This window comes from Garra rufa, unplaced genomic scaffold (genome assembly GCF_049309525.1).
Source record: "Garra rufa unplaced genomic scaffold, GarRuf1.0 hap1_unplaced_002, whole genome shotgun sequence".
In the NCBI taxonomy this organism is placed as follows: domain Eukaryota; kingdom Metazoa; phylum Chordata; class Actinopteri; order Cypriniformes; family Cyprinidae; genus Garra; species Garra rufa.
This window is the reverse complement of record NW_027394277.1, coordinates 12,042,379-12,059,200: the sequence shown is the minus strand read 5'-3', so window position 1 is coordinate 12,059,200 and position 16,822 is coordinate 12,042,379. Positions and strand designations below refer to the sequence as shown.

Below are 16,822 nucleotides of genomic sequence, written 5' to 3'. Positions count from 1 at the left end.
TTAAAGTTGTCCAAATGAAGTTCTTAGCAATGCATATTGCTAATAAAATATTAAGTTTTATTATATTTACAGTAGAACATTTACAAAATATCTTCATGGTCTTTACTTGATACCCTAATTATTTTTGGCAAAAAGAAAAATTATATAATTTTGACCCATACAATGTTTTGTTGGCTATTGCTTATGACTGGTTTTGTGGTCAAGGGTCACATGTAAATTGTACATAAATGATCAACAGCTCAATTATAACAACATTTTTATTTCAGATGTGCAAAGACAATTACCAAGTATGGTGACAAATGAAAATTAGAACCAAATACTTTAATTATATAACGGTTTTATTATTTCTTATTAACAAAATGTCTAAAAGCAACCTATTACAGTGAAACATATATTGCATGTTGCATTTTGTCTAAAAGAATTCAGGTATATACTTCTTTTGAAACATCAGATATAGCATAATTTCTTTTACTAGTTGTTGCTATAAGAAAGTATGAACACATAAATTAATTTTTTTTTCTCCTTATATACATTCATAAAATATTACAGTTTTATAATGTACAATATGAGACCTGATAAACAGCCCTTTTTATTTGTCTTAAAATTGGCATGTCCTTTCAAACACATTTTCGCAGTAATAAACTATAAAATATCCCACATTTGCAAACCTTTTCACAAAAAAAAAAAAAACATTAAACAGATCCTGAATTCTAGCTCAGGTCATCTGCATTTCCCCTTAAGGAATGCCTGTAAAATGAATCTGGATTACACCATTTTATCAAACAGTCCAATGCGTGCAATGTCCATTTTTGTGCAACTTGTGGTTGAGTGGTTTATGCTGACAAAAATGGTTACAGCATTAAACTGGGATCTTTGAAAATGACTAGTTTGTGGGTCACTTCAACCACCTACATCTTAGCTGGCATCGGTTTACTGTATATTTAAACAGTGTTCTTTTAAATCAACACATCTGTAATATTTAGACTACCTTTATGGGTGGACAAAAAGACAGAAATATGATTTCAAAGTTGTCCACTTGAAACCAGTAGTATACATTAAATTTGTATACTTGAGCAGCATCAGACGGTCCAAAGTGCATCAGTCCGTGTCAGTGGATAAAAAAAAGAATTTTGTATTAAATTTGTCCTGAAAACTGTAACACGACTTTTCAGTTCCACCTGTGGTGTCTGTGAGAACCATAACCATCTATTTTTGGTAAAACAATACCAATCCAAGTATTTCCTGTTACTTTGAGCTTTAGCAAAGCTTCTGACCGTTCTCAGAGTTTAAACACTAGGGGGAGCAGTGATTCCATAAATTCCTAGAGCCCATGATGAATACGTCAGGAGCCCAGTATAGAACTGCTACTTGTGATCGAAGACAACTGCTGTCCACTCGTTTGACACAGGATATTACATCACCTTCCCCCATGGACGTTCAGTCTAGCGTTTTATAACCACCTGTTCGAAAGCTCCTGCACCAACCCTGAATGATGGAAAAAGAGGAAGACGGCATTATATTACAATACATTACATTATATTACATTACAGAATTACATTACCACAGTCTGCAATTTTAAGATTTAGTCAGAACTCATGTAACATAATACCTCTCTATAATCTGCTTCTCATAATGCAAAACACAATGACCATGTATCACACAAGGACGGCATAAGAGGACAACGCCAGTTGCCGTATTGACCTTGCGGCAGGGAAAGTTACATAATATATCTCACCTGGTGTGCTGAGAGCCCAATGCAGTGCTGCCGCCTGGTCCAACAAATAGTCGCAGACCCTCCTCTGCAACACACATACATACATACTTAGACATTATTCAGTCTGTGCAAAAGATTATAAGGTAAAGAAAAACCTCAAATCAACTGGTAGATGATAAAAAGGTAAAAAAAAAAAAATGGCATAAAAAGATGTTGTGGCAACTGTGAGTTTAAAGTTTCTGTCTCTGAGGTCTATCCATGAGTCAGAAAGTGAGAGAAGAGGGGAAATTCAACCATTTGTTTGTTTGAGACGGTAGTAACCATAGTAAACATTCATCTTACAAAGCCACAATGTGGTGCATATTAAAGTGCAGCTGTGCATCTGCAGTAAAACACGACTCAGAATTTCCTTTTTCCGAGTTTGTGTCTTTTGAGTGCCTACTATGGGACAGTGGAATTTAGTGTACTGTGATGTGAAGGTCCGGGCGAGCTGGTTATACACAACATGTTTCCATGTGTGTGCGACTGCTGGCTGTCGAGCACAGCCTTGTGTTATGGAGATGGAAATTATGTTTAAATTTAAACATGTTTGCAGGGAGGTTGCTATTCACAATATACTTGTAGAAGCAGATGTCATAATATGTGTATGCAATTCTTTGCCAAGTCACAGTGCAGTCCTGGCAGATTTTTTAAAACAAACTACACTACCAGTCAAAAGTTTTTGAACAGTAAGATTTGAAATGTTTATTTAAGAAGCCTGCATTTATTTGATTCAAAATACAGCAAAAGCTGTAATATTGTGTAATATGTTTACTATTTAAAGTAACGTCTTTCTATTTAAATATATTTTAAAAATGTAATTTATTCCTGTGATCAAACCTAATCTTTCAGCATCATTACTCCAGTCTTCAGTGTCACATGCTGATTTGCTGTTCAAGAAACTTTTTTTTTATTATATTTTATATATTTTTTATATTTGTTATATTATATATATATATATATATATATTATTTAACAGCTAAGTAATTTTTTTCAGCATTCCTTAATGAATAGAAAGATCCAGCATTTATCTGAAATAAAAAGCTTCAGTAACTTTATACACGACACAAGGATGCTTTATTTCTATTTCAGATAAATGTTGTCCTGAACTTTCTATTCATCAAAGAAACCTGAAAAATTAAACCTTTTCCAACATAACAATGGCAATAAATGTTTTTTGAGCAGCAAATCAGAATATTAGAATGAGTTCTGAAGGATCGTGTGACTGGAGTAATGATGATAAAAATTCAGCTTTGAAATCACAGGAATAAATTACATTTTTAAATATATTCAAATGGAAAATTGTACTGTTTTGCTGTACTTTGGATTAAATAAATGCATGTTTGATGAGCAAAAGAGATGTTTTTCCCTAAGGTCCACTTAAAATGTTAGGCCAATTTGTTGTACCACATGCAATTGTAATTTAGGTTTCCATGATCATTTTTCATCCTCTTTGATTCTTGGAAACAAACAGTTTGCAACTGTTTGCATCTGTTTACAGTAAAATGTTTTGCAAGTGTGGATGAAACTAATCAAAAGCGACAGTAAAAACATTTATAATGTCACAGTTTCCACAAACATAATAAGCAGCACAACCGTTTTCAACATTGACAGTTATAAGAAATGTTTCTTGAGCAGCAAATCATCATATTAGAATGATTTCTGAAGGATCATGTGACACTGAAGACTGGAGTAATGATGCTGAAAATACGAATAAAATCTGTTTTATATAAACTGTACTGTAAATGCTGCATGCATCAAGGTGCTTTCTAATAGTACCTTCATTACTAGAGTCCAGTATGCTGCGGCTAAAATCTTGACCCTGTAGGATTGTCTCAATAATATCATCAGCATCCACTCTGGTAGCATCCACTCGCTTTAGCTGACACTCCATTGAGTCCTGTTTTACAGGATGCCTGAAATACAAACAAACATTCTCTTTATTAATGATGTCACTAAAAGATTTTTTGCAGGAAGAGCTAATGCACAAACCTGTTGGCTGTGATCCCACTGTGGGACGGTGTGGCTAAGTGCTGGGGTAAAGGTGTGCAGGCCTGTGTACGGGACTCTCTGTCCTCACTGGGCTCTGGTAGGCTGCCAATCCCAGTGGAAGCACTGCCCGCAGACAAGTTCCTCCTATGACAGAGCTCCGTCAGGCTGGAGGAGCGCGAGTGACCTGTGCTGTAGCCTACAAGAATGTCCAGATTGATCAGTATAAGGGTATAATATTATGCAAAAATCCATAGAATGAAAGTATAAAAGAGAAGCATTTATGTGAATGAACAAACCAGAAAACTTGGACTGCTGGCTGGCATAACTGGCGGTTCTTGAGTGGCCACACTTTCCCAGTTCATCTGGAACGGAACCATGACCGATGCCAATTTTTCCTGAGTTTTCTAGAAGATAAAATTCAGTGCATTATTAACATCATTGTGAATTTTGGAATGGTTAAAATGCAAGATAGATGGTTTTAGGTCTTTAAGAAAATAACACACACTACTGGTCAAATTATTTTTTTTTTAAACAAATAATTAATATTTTTACATATTCAAATAGAAAGCACTCATTTTAAATTGTAATAATATTTCACAATATTACAAAACTACACAATACTACAAAACATAAAAAATCTTTCAAAAACATAACAAAAATATTATTTCAAACTTGATTGGTATATAGGTAGTGATTTTGTGTGTGGATTGTGGAGGTACCTGTAGAAATATGATTTGTATTCTGTGTCTCTCCTCTTCTGTCCTCATGTAGACATGTCTCCATTTCTCCTGGAAAACCAATTGTCGTTGCAGTGGATGGAGGCCTGAAAAAGTAAAAAATGTGTCTATTAACATTTTAAATACAGCATATAGTCTTACAAATAGCAAATCATCAAAGTAAGACACTGTTGCATACGCAAAAATCACACAGTGTACAAAATGATTATGAACTTAAACAGTAATGTTTTTACAAGACTACATTACCAGTCAAAAGTTTTTGAACAGTAAGATTTTTAATGTTTTTTTAATCTCTTCTGCTCACCAAACCTGCATTTATTTGATCCAAAGTACAGCAAAACAATTTTGAGATATTTTTACTATTTTAAATAACTATTTTCTATTTAAAAATATTTTTAAATGTATTTTATTCCTGTGATTTCAAATCTGAATTTTTAGCATAATTACTCCAATCACATGATCCTTCAGAAATCATTCTAATATTCTGATTTGCTGCTCAAAAACATTTGAGCAGCAAAGATTTTTTTCAGGTTTCTTTAATGGATAGAAAGCTCAGAAGAACAGCATTTATCTCAAACAGATATCTTTTGTAACACTTTAAATGTCTTTATCATCACTTTTGGTCAATTTAAAGCATCCTTGCTAAATAAAAGTATTAATTTCTATAATTTCAAAAATATTGACTCTTTTTTTGTGTATAATGTAGCTTTGTGTATAATGTTACAATAAATGTAATAATGTAAAGCTTTTTATTTGAGATAAACGCTGATCACTGGATATTTCTATCAAAGAATCCTGAAAAAAAATGTACTCAACTAATAATAATAATAATAATGTTTCTTGAACAACAAATCAGCATATTAGAATGATTTCTGAAGGATCATGTGACACTAAAGACTAAAGACTGAGGTAATGATGCTGAAAATTCAACTTTGATCACAGGAATAAATTACATTTTAAAATATTAAAATTAAAATTAAAAGCAGTTATTTAAAATAGTAAAAATATTACTGCTTTTGCTGTATTTTGGATCAAATAAATGCAGGCTTGGAGAGCAGAAGAGACTTCTTTGAGGAAAAAAAAAATCTTACTGTTTAAAACCTTCCTGGTATTTAAACATTTAAACAAATTCAGGCTCCTGCATCCCGGCTCCTAATTCTTTACTTGAGAGCCTTAATACTGTGGAAAAATAGAGAGATAAAAAAATAAATTCCTAATAAAGAATAATCTATAAAACAAAGATTTCAGAGGAATATTAATCCATAAAGTACTAATCTGGCATTTCACTCGGTTTAGCGCCTCTAAAACTGACAGTGACATAAAACTATGACGCACAAGCCAGAGCTAAAACCACTTGAGGCGCAGTATGAGCACTCCCACACACACGAACACCCCGATAACACTTCTGTAGGCCACACAAACACACACTCTCACTGGGAAACACCACCAAACACTTTGATTTATGAGTGCGTATGACTATTTTTGACAACCATCCACAGTGAAATAATGACACAACTCTCACTAGAGCATGATTCACAAGTGACGATAGAAGTGGGTGTAATAACACACACACACACACGCACACACCTCTTCATGGGGGTTTATTTGTCACTCATTTCAGTTGCTAATCCACTATCAGAACTTGTTGTTTTAATAGGAGATTGTGTGCCAGCTCGCTTACATAACAGGAAGCACACCTTTTAGTGTTTCTAGGGTGCTGTGTGAGATGACGGATATTACCCCCCCTAAATGTCAGGATAAATGTCAACTATTTCAACATACACGCAAACACATCCACACAAATAATTCAATCTGAAACCGCACCAACTATAAACAGCTTCAAGGGCTAGTGTATCTGAGCAACATAATAAGATAAAGCAATAAAAAAAATAACAAGTAAATAAAATTTTCTTTATTAGTACATTTTAATTTCCAACAACCTTCCTATTGTTGAATAATGAAACATTTGCCGTTATTGTGCTACTCCTAATCCTCTTCAGTGTCACACGATCATTCAGAAACCATTTTAAACATGCTGTTCAATAAACATTTATTATTATTTTTAGTGTTAAAAACAATTATACTGCTTAACATATGGAAATCATGAGACATCTTATTCAGGATTCTTGAGTCTTTACTGTCACTTTTGATCAATCTGATTGAATGAAACCGGATTCGTACAGATACTGTAAAATTAAATTCCAGAACTTTCCAACACTACTTTTTTGTTTTTTAAGGACCTTTCAAGATCAGAGATCTCACTAATCAAACAATGTCTTCTCTTTTAAATTATAAAAAAGATAAATAGATTTTAAAAAAATATATACTAATAAAACAAAAGGGCAAAAATTTAAGTGAAGCACATGTAAAGTATTAATACTGAAGTATACTACACTTTTACTATAGTACAACCAATGTTATTTTTCTTAAGAGATTTGCATTTGTGTATACTTATTACTTACTTTCCTTGTTTTGTTTTTATAACTGTACTGCCTTAATTGTTTAATGTTTCATACTGTTTAAGAAAATAAAATCTGAAAAAAAAAAAAAAAAAAAGATTTGTGAAAGCACTCCGAAATCCTGGAAACAAATGATTCACCACAAGTGCTCCGAAGTCCCAAACCGAATCAATTTATTCGCGACTGACGCTTCGAAGTTCTGATCTAAATCAAATGATTTACGATCCACGCTCCAAAGTCTGAGCGATCTGAATAATGTTTTGTGAACCATCAGAGCGCAGATCGCGATTCATTTGACTTAGATTCACAAAATGTTTCACGAACCCGCTCCGATCTAAATCAATCCGAAGTCCCACTGTAAATCAAATGATTTGCGATTTGAGGTCCCGATCTGAGTCAACTGAGTCTCGATACGTTATTTGATGTCCCGATCTAAATCAAATGATTTGTGATACGCAATTTGAAGTCCTGATCAATCAAACCAAACCGAATCAAGTGATTTCACACATCACTAAGTGCTTTTTAAAATCATTACAAGTGATGTCGAAATTGGAAAAATCAGTTCCAGCATAAATGACTCAATTCATTTGGTTCATCTGTTCCTCTTTTCATGTTAAGCGAAAGCGTTTTACCGTTTACTCAGCGAATTTACTACTACTGGCTTAGATCGCTAGTTTTATGACATTACCTAAATATTACCTAAAATAATATAACATTTATGACATTACCTAAAATAATAAATTCAAGCTATTTTCATGTACCTCTTCAGGAATATTGCTATTTTCAAGTGTTTTCCAGGCTTTAAATTTCAAAAAGTCAAATTCAAGTACTTCAAGCACTTTAAGCACCCTGTATGAACCCTGATGAAAGTATCATTTCTTTCAAACATAAATCTTACTACTTACTTTAGAATGGTTGTGTAAATATGCCACCTTAACTAATATTCAGAGGTTTCAAGCTGCAGACACTAAAAAAAAGATGGAAAAAAAACACCTCTGTGTCTGTATCGCCTCTGTTTGACTAAACATCACCAGGAAGTGGCTGAACCAGACTTCCTGTGTTCATGTGGTCCCAGACGTTGGTGTCAGACTAAACGCATTTCACTGCATAAAAAACACTGGCACAAACACTGGTGCAGCCGCGCAGACACGCAAACAAATACAAAGCATGCATCTGCTAATGTTGCAGTTTCAAGGACATTCTGAGCTCTCGGGTTACTCTCTGTGACATGAAAGAAAAGACCAGTGTAGACCAGTATGAATTTCATACAGTACTGGTCTTCTGGCAAAACTTAGCCACCGAGACTGCTTAACCAGCAAGGTCTTTCTGTCTCACTTGTTACACTTAAACCAGGTTGTGTCATGCTGGAGATCAGCATTCAAAACATACAGTATGCTGGTCTTTTTAGAAGGATGCAGACTTTGGATGGAAAATGAAATCTAAATCTTCACAACAAATGCAAAATTAAGGGACAACTTACGTTTTAAAGCAGGGATCACCCGACATTAGCTGCATACTGATTATCACCTAGAAAAAAAAAGAGAATATTTGTGAAAAGTTACATACATTTTGGGATATAACAGAAATGCTCATCTTGTCTAGCTCTGTGTCTTGTCTGTACTCTGTGTATTCTGATTCAAGACAGTTAGGGTCAAAAAACTCCCATCTCATTTTCACCTCCAACTTCATAATCGCCCTACATCGCTGTTTTACCTTTTTTTGTAAAGGGCATTTCATCTTCTTTGCACATTCATTTTGTAAACACTGGGCTGGTACTTCTGCAGCGACGTAGGGCGATTTTAAAGTTAAAGTTTTTCGACATACCCTAACTGTACTGAACCGGAATACACACAGAGCTAGGCAAGACGAGCAATTGAGATTAAAAAGCATACAAATTGTCAATTTTTTAAAGAAAATAACCTATGGTTTTACTAGATAAGACACTTCTTCCTCGGCTTGGATTGTTTAGAGCCCTTTGAAGCTGCATTTAAACTGCATTTTGGAAGTTCAAACTCTCGGGCACCATAGGAGTCCACTATATGGAGAGAAATCCTGAAATGTTTTTCTCACAAAACATAATTTCTTTACCACTGAAGAAAGAAAGACATGAACATCTTGGATGACAAAGAGGTGAGTAAACTATCTGTAAACTTTTGTTCTGGAGGTGAACTTCTCCTTTAAGGGCTCAATCACCAGCAATCTCAATGTTAAGAACTCAAGAGGAAAAGTTTGAATATTGCAAAAAAAGGTCCCTTATACACTGTAAAAAAAAAACTGTAATGCGTCACACGGTTTGTTTCAATAATAAACTTGTAAATACGACAACACATACTGTATGTGTCCTAGTCTTAAAGGGCACCTATTACGCCCTTTTTCCAAGATTTAATTTAATTTAATAAAAGTCTCAAGTGTCCCCAGAATGTGCTTGTGAAGTTTTGGCTCAAAATACCTGACAGATCATTTATTTATTTTCAATATACCTGTTTTGAGTGGAAGCAGAAACAGGCTGTTTTCGTGCATGGCTCTTTTAAATGCAAATGTGCTGCTGCTCCCCACCCGCTTTTCCAGAATAGAGCAGCGCCATAATAGCTCTTAACTGCTAAAAAACCATCTTTTTGGTTTTGATTATCATGTCAATCGCGCTGAAAATATGCCATTTAAGGCTACATCAGTTTAAACTTATGATATATGATTTTCTGAGCGCACACATCCGAAGCACATGGACAGAAAGCGTCTGTCATGGCATGTGAGTACTAAACTAAGTTCTCTTTATGTTAAAAACATACTTAAGTTACAAAAACACAGTCGGGTATGTCTGTGAAGATAAACGGCTGGGAAAAAAATTACATGTTTATATTAGTTCTGTATATACAGCAGAGTAATACCTATTGCTGTTTGGGTCTACGCTGTTAATATGACTCAAACAATAAAATAAAAGCAGTTATACTGAGTTATCCCTGCTGAAAAAAAACAGCTAATACCAGCCTAGGCTGGTTGGCTGGTCTTAGCTGGTTTAAGCTGGAAGTGACTGGTTTTAGCTGGTCTCCCAAGCTGGTCAGGCTGGTTTTAGCTGGTGGTTTCCCAGCCTGATCAGCTAAGACCAGCCTGACCAGGCTGGAAAAGTGGACAAAACCCCTCTAAAACCAGCCTGCCTTCCAGCTATGACCAGCTAAAACCAGGCTGGTTGACCAGCTAAAACCAGCCAACCAGCCTAGGCTGGTTTTAGCTGTTTTTTTTCACCAGGGATACTTCCAATGAGGCATCGATGAGCTGCGTAAGAAATGAATCCTACTCACAATAGCATTTTAAGGACAAAAACAGGACGAATGTCTTGAAATATATCATCTGATCTTGAGGTGTGGTAACCGTAGTATAAGCAGAATAATTGACTTCGGTCTGTTGAATTCTACAAAAAATAATGCACACACGAGGTGTAACGGCCACAACATCAAGCGGAGTGGCCGTTACACCTCGGGTGTGCATTCATTTCGTAGAATTCAACGGCCCGTTGTCAATTATTCCTTACATAATCACTCACTGCTCTGGACTGAATAACATCTATAGTTTTAATAAGAAGACATTTCTTACTTGAATGCTGCTTTTATAGCACATAGTGTGTTTGCAGCTCACTCAGGGTGGGGACTCTGCTAATACGGCCTATCAGTCAACAGTCGTGGGTGGGGCTGGTAAAGTGTGATGTCACAATTTACGGATTCTGTGATCAGTAAGCTCTGAGACACATTTTATGATTTATAAAGATTTAAAAAGGAGGAGTGGGTGGATTTTTAACATTATAGGGTGGTTGTGTACACACAAACAACATGTTAAAAGTGAATTTTGCGTAACAGGTGCCCTTTAATGGACTGCAGTGACTCAAGTTAAAATGGTCTGGTCATGTGTGTGGCTCTCTACAGCTATAAATGTGCAGGGCAGGCCTGTGGAATTTTGGGTGCTCCAGGCGGAGGTGGAAGGATACAGGCCTGTGGAATTCTGGGGGCGCTGTGAACAGCTCTAGGCATAGGTGGGGGATGTGGATTGGAAAACACAGCTCAACACAGGCCGGAGCATGCCACACATAACCCACATGAAACGGTACATGAAGTAACACAACACCACACACAGATTTGAGAGGACACGCCCCTCACCCGCCCCCCTAGCAACAGCATGTTTATGGTATAAATAAACGAAAAAATAAAACACAAAGGACATGCGTTCTGAGGACAAAAGTTGTTTTGCTATATGTGTGTGTGTGTGTGTGTGTGTGTGTGTGTATGCGCATGTGTACCTTCAATATAGAGTTGTCCTGACGAGTGTTTTTGGTGTTGTACCCCTCCAGTAGACAGCGCCGTGTGGTGCTTCCTGAACCGGCAAACTCAGCCAAGTTTAAATCAGCAAAGCCAAGCTGTGTGGCACACACACAGTGTATCAGTGCCAGTGATCTGATAGAAAAAGTCTTCATAATCCACGGATAAACTGAGCTTACCTTTGCAAATGTCTTCCCACCTTTGAGCTCCTTCATTATAAAAATAAAAAATACCAAAAATTTGTCAAAAACCTCACCCAATCCAACAACATTTGTAAAGAAACAACATTTGTTTATGCTTAGAGCAGAATTTAAGAATTAGAATGTTACATTGTACCTTTCTTACAGATACCCGAAAAACACATGGATCCAACACTCCGGTCCCTGCGTTAGCACTCATCTTGCATAAAAAGGCAAATTTTTTCTTCCATTTAACACAATTCACCAGAACTGGCTCCCTGCAGAAGAAAACACAAGAAAGATAATGTAGATAATGTAAATAAACAAGACAGACAGACCAATAGATAAAATGACAGACAGACAGACAGACAGACAGACAGACAGACAGACAGACAGACAGACAGACAGACAGACAGACAGACAGACAGACAGACAGACAGACAGACAGACAGACAGACAGACAGAGCTAGAGATAGATAAACAGATAGATAGACAAATAGATATATAGACAGACAGCCAGAGCTAGAGATAGATAAACAGATAGATAGACAAATAGATATAGACAGACAGACAGACAGACAGACAGACAGACAGACAGACAGACAGAGCTAGAGATAGATAAACAGATAGATATATAGACAGACAGAGCTAGAGATAGATAAACAGATAGATAGACAAATAGATATATAGACAGACAGACAGATAGATAGAGCTAGAGATAGATAGACAGATAGATAGACAGACAGACAGACAGACAGGCAGAGCTAGAGATTGATAAACAGATAGATAGACAAATAGATAGATATACAGACAGACAGACAGACAGACAGACAGAGCTAGAGATAGATAGACAGATAGATATATAGACAGACAGAGCTAGAGATAGATAAACAGATAGTTAGACAGATAGATATATAGACAGAGAGAAACAGAGATAAAGATAGATAAACAGACAGACAGACAGACAGACAGACAGAGCTAGAGATAGATAAACAGATAGATAGACAAATAGATATATAGACAGACAGATAGATAGAGATAGATAAACAGATAGTTAGACAGATAGATATATAGACAGAGAGAAACAGAGATAAAGATAGATAAACAGATAGATATACAGACAGACAGACAGAGCTAGAGATAGATAAACAGATAGATAGACAAATAGATATATAGATAGACAGACAGACAGACAGACAGACAGACAGACAGACAGACAGACAGACAGACAGACAGAGCTAGAGATAGATAAACAGATAGATAGACAAATAGATATACAGACAGACAGACAGACAGACAGACAGACAGACAGACAGAGATAGATAAACAGATAGATAGACAGATAGATATATAGACATAGATATATAGACAGACAGACAGACAGACAGACAGAGCTAGAGATAGATAAACAGATAGATAGACAGATAGATATATAGACAGACAGACAGACAGACAGACAGACAGACAGACAGACAGACAGACAGACAGACAGAGCTAGATTGATAAACAGATGGATAGACAAATAGATAGATACATAGACAGACAGACAGACAGACAGACAGACAGACAGACAGACAGACAGACAGAGCTAGAGATAGATAAACAGATAGTTAGACAGATAGATATATAGACAGAGAGACAAACAGAGATAAATATAGATAAACAGATAGATAGACAGATAGATATATAGACAGACAGACAGACAGACAGACAGACAGACAGACAGACAGACAGACAGACAGACAGACAGACAGACAGCTAGAATGATAGCCAGATAGACAGACAGAGCTAGAGATAGATAAATAGATAGATAGATAGATAGATAGATAGATAGATAGATAGATAGATAGATAGATAAATAGATAGATAGATAGATAGATAGATAGATAGATAGATAGATGCAACAAGTTAAATAAAAGAATGTGTTTTCACAAATATAAAGGTATCTGTGAAAAAAAAAGAACATAGTGTCTTTGCCCCAAACACACATGAAAATTTCTATAAGCTGTGTCATTACCGCTGTGTTATTAGGGAAAGTGATTTAGACAAGGCATTTGTCAAGAGAGATTTGAATGAGAAGGCACATTACAGTAATGTCTACAGGGAGAGGATTAGTTTGTTACAGTGTCTGTTATGTCATATTTGCTCTGGTTGTGAAAGACTGTGCTTTCTGTAATGAATATTTCTGAATAATGCTTCCTGCAGTTCTTTTTTTTTTTTTTTTGCTTTTGTACATGTCTGTGCTGCCCTGTACTCATTCAAAAGTTCTTCCCTCATTTGTTCCGAAAACACAATAACACTAATACCAAGTAAACCGTCAGGCATTCCGACAGATAAGATGGAATGTAACCGTTTTGTAAAATGCACACTGTTGCCACAGCAAGTCCAGCCTTGACGGTTAAAGGAAGGAAAGCATTTGCTAATCAGACACTGCCCACTTTTGCCGACTTGTTGAGCTCAGTGTAGAGCAAAGCCTCTCTCATTCGCCCCCTGACAAAATACACGTTCCTCCATGTAACGAAACGAGCTGCACTGTTTTCATAAAACGTGTCTAGGTTAACAGCACGTGAACATCAAAAGCCTCTAATCATCTTACTCAACATTAATTAGGCAAGCTAATGATAATGAATAACTTATTTTAAGATTACTGTTACTCAGCCACAGAAACTAATGTAGGCTATTATTTAACATTATTTACATTACAGCTTTACATTAATTTTAAATGTTAAATAGTTGTATCAAATACTAATATTAATAAAAAAGGAAAAAATAAATAAAATAAAATAAAATAAAATACAGGGTGATGTGCGTTTGTCTTACCTCGAAGACTCATCTGAAAAGCCTCCGTCCGTCAGTCGAACCTTGCAGAACAGAACTCCATTCACGTATGGGACAGATGACAGCTCCTCCACCTCGACATCCACTTTAAACTTAAACCTTTTCTTTTTCATCATGATGAAAGCCATTGATCGAATATGTGAAAGACGACAGATTTGCTGTTGTACTCCAAGAATGGGATTTCAGGAGAAGAACCCAAACGATTTGACGCGCCTCTGCGTTGTTTGAGTCGGTGTGTGTGCGGGACGGTTTTTTAAACGCTGCTGTGTGGACTGCGTTGAACTGACAAATGACGACACTTTAAAATAAAAGTCCACCCAAAATATTTCGAATGGATATTTCATGCTCACAATAGGACAAAAATAATCTAACATTATTTATTTGTCTAAATTAATTATACGTATTTTAAAGCAATATTTATTTATTTATTTATATCCATCTTATTTTTCTTTTCTTTTCTTTTTGCTTTTATGGCTTAGTCCAAACTAAGCAAAAACATTCGATTTAGCGCACCTGTTGATATTTATATGGCCAAAAAAACATACATATAAACAGAATTGATTTACATCAGATATAACAGTATCAGACTACTTATATAAAATGCATATAGATATAGGTTGTCACTCTGTATCTCTCAATAATACGTAACTAATCCGCCTTAAAAAAAATTGAGTAATAAATATAGGCTTTATTTATATATTGTTTACTTTTTGTATAGGATTTTTAAAACTACAAAGTATACTTTTATTATAATTATAACTCAGTATATATATAGCCTATATATAAATTGTATATTACTATAATAAAAGCACATATAAATTGGCATGCAATATATTTTCAAAGAATATTAGAATTATATTCAAATATATGCCCAAGAATAATTATATTTGTCCATTTACGTATAAATTGTATTTATATTTTTTGTATACATTTGTATTTATGACTTTGTATAAATACTGTTTATATCAACCCAAAGAGAGCTTGTGTGGCAGTCTTGAAGACCGTTGTCTTCCAATTAGGACAAAAAAAAAAAAGGTCTTGGGGAGCCCCTACTGGTCAATGCTGTAACATTACCATTCTGCTGTTTATAGGGACATTTTTCTATTGGCCTCCATAAACTCTGCTTTATCCTAATTTTGATGTTCCTAATTTTGAATCCCATTGTTTCTTACATGAGACACAGGTGGACAGGTAAAAGAAATAGAATTTCATATAAAGCGAGGGCTATAAATGATGACGTATGACATTGAATTTGTTGTCTAATGTTGGATGGGAACATGATGGAACGATGACATTTTAAGAAATATTATAATATAGTTGATCACATGATGTTAACAGCAAAAAAAGAGTTGAAATTGGTACTGCAATTTATTGGACCAGACTGTATTTACAGCTTATTTCATCTTACTAAATTGTTTCTTCATTATTCCAACATTACAGTATACACTATATAAAGATTATACCACATAAATAACATATTACAGTTAAGCAAAATACACAATATAAACACAGTTTAAAACATTATGTACAATGCTGCGTTAAGTATGAAATAGTATATAAGATACAGTTGAGGTCAAAAGTTTACATACACCTTGCAGGATCTACAAAATGGTAATTATTTTACCAAAATAAGAGGGATCATACAAAATGCATGTTAATTTTTATTTAGTACTGACCTGAAAAGATATTTCTCATAAAATACATTTACATATAGTCCACAAAATAAAATAATAGTTAAATTTATAAAAATGACCCTGTTCAAAAGTTTACACACTTGATTCTTAATACTGTGTTGTTACCTGAATGATCCACAGCTGTGTTTTTTGTTTAGTGATAGTTGTTTATGAGTCCCTTATTTGTCCTGAACAGTTAAATTGCCTGCTGTTCTTTAGAAAAATCCTTCAGGTCCCACAGATCTTCGTTTTTTCAGCATTTTTGTGTATTTGAACCCTTTTCAGCAATGACTGTATGATTTTGAGATTCATCTTTTTACACTGAGGAAAACTGGGGGAGTCATATGCAACTATTACAGAAGGTTCAAACAGTCACTGATGCTCCAGAAGGAAAAACTATACATTAAGAGCCAAAGGTGTTAACTTTTGAACAGAATGAAGATGTGTATTTTTTTTTTTATATTGCCTTATCACATATTTTCATTTAGTACTGCCCTTTAAAAGACAAAATAAGTTAAATTATAAATTCAGCTATTATTTTCTCTTGTAGACTATGTGTAAACAACTTAGGGTTAGTTATTTGAAATATTTTATTCAGGTCAGTACTAAGATCTATGATCCTTCTTATTTTGGTAAAAAAAAAATAACATTTTGCAGATTCTGCAAGGAGTATGTAAACTTTTGACCTCAACCGTATATAAATGGAGTTTGCATTAATAGCATTTCATTGTTAGCAAACACAAGCAGTATCCTGGGGTCCGTTCTTCGTACCTCGCTAACTAAGTTAGCTGGATTTGATTGTTGACGATTTGGCATGATCTTGGATTGTTTGGTTCTTCGAAGCTCATCCTGGACTTGCTGTCATAGCAACAGCTCTGCAAGCTTAA

At 35.0% G+C, this 16,822-nt stretch overlaps 1 protein-coding gene across 1 annotated transcript; it reads right to left on the bottom strand.

Moving 5' to 3' along the window:
* Positions 1-320: 320 nt before the first annotated feature.
* LOC141305405 (EEIG family member 2-like) lies at positions 321-14,518 on the bottom strand. The gene is made up of 11 exons (XM_073832506.1): positions 14,245-14,518; positions 11,582-11,702; positions 11,425-11,454; positions 11,227-11,343; positions 8,422-8,468; positions 4,465-4,568; positions 4,042-4,149; positions 3,746-3,941; positions 3,533-3,669; positions 1,736-1,799; positions 321-1,485 (listed from the first exon to the last, which is right to left on the bottom strand). Exons 1-11 carry the CDS (start codon positions 14,388-14,390, stop codon positions 1,443-1,445), a joined length of 1,113 nt encoding a protein of 370 aa, XP_073688607.1. The 5' UTR covers positions 14,391-14,518; the 3' UTR covers positions 321-1,442.
* Positions 14,519-16,822: the final 2,304 nt, after the last annotated feature.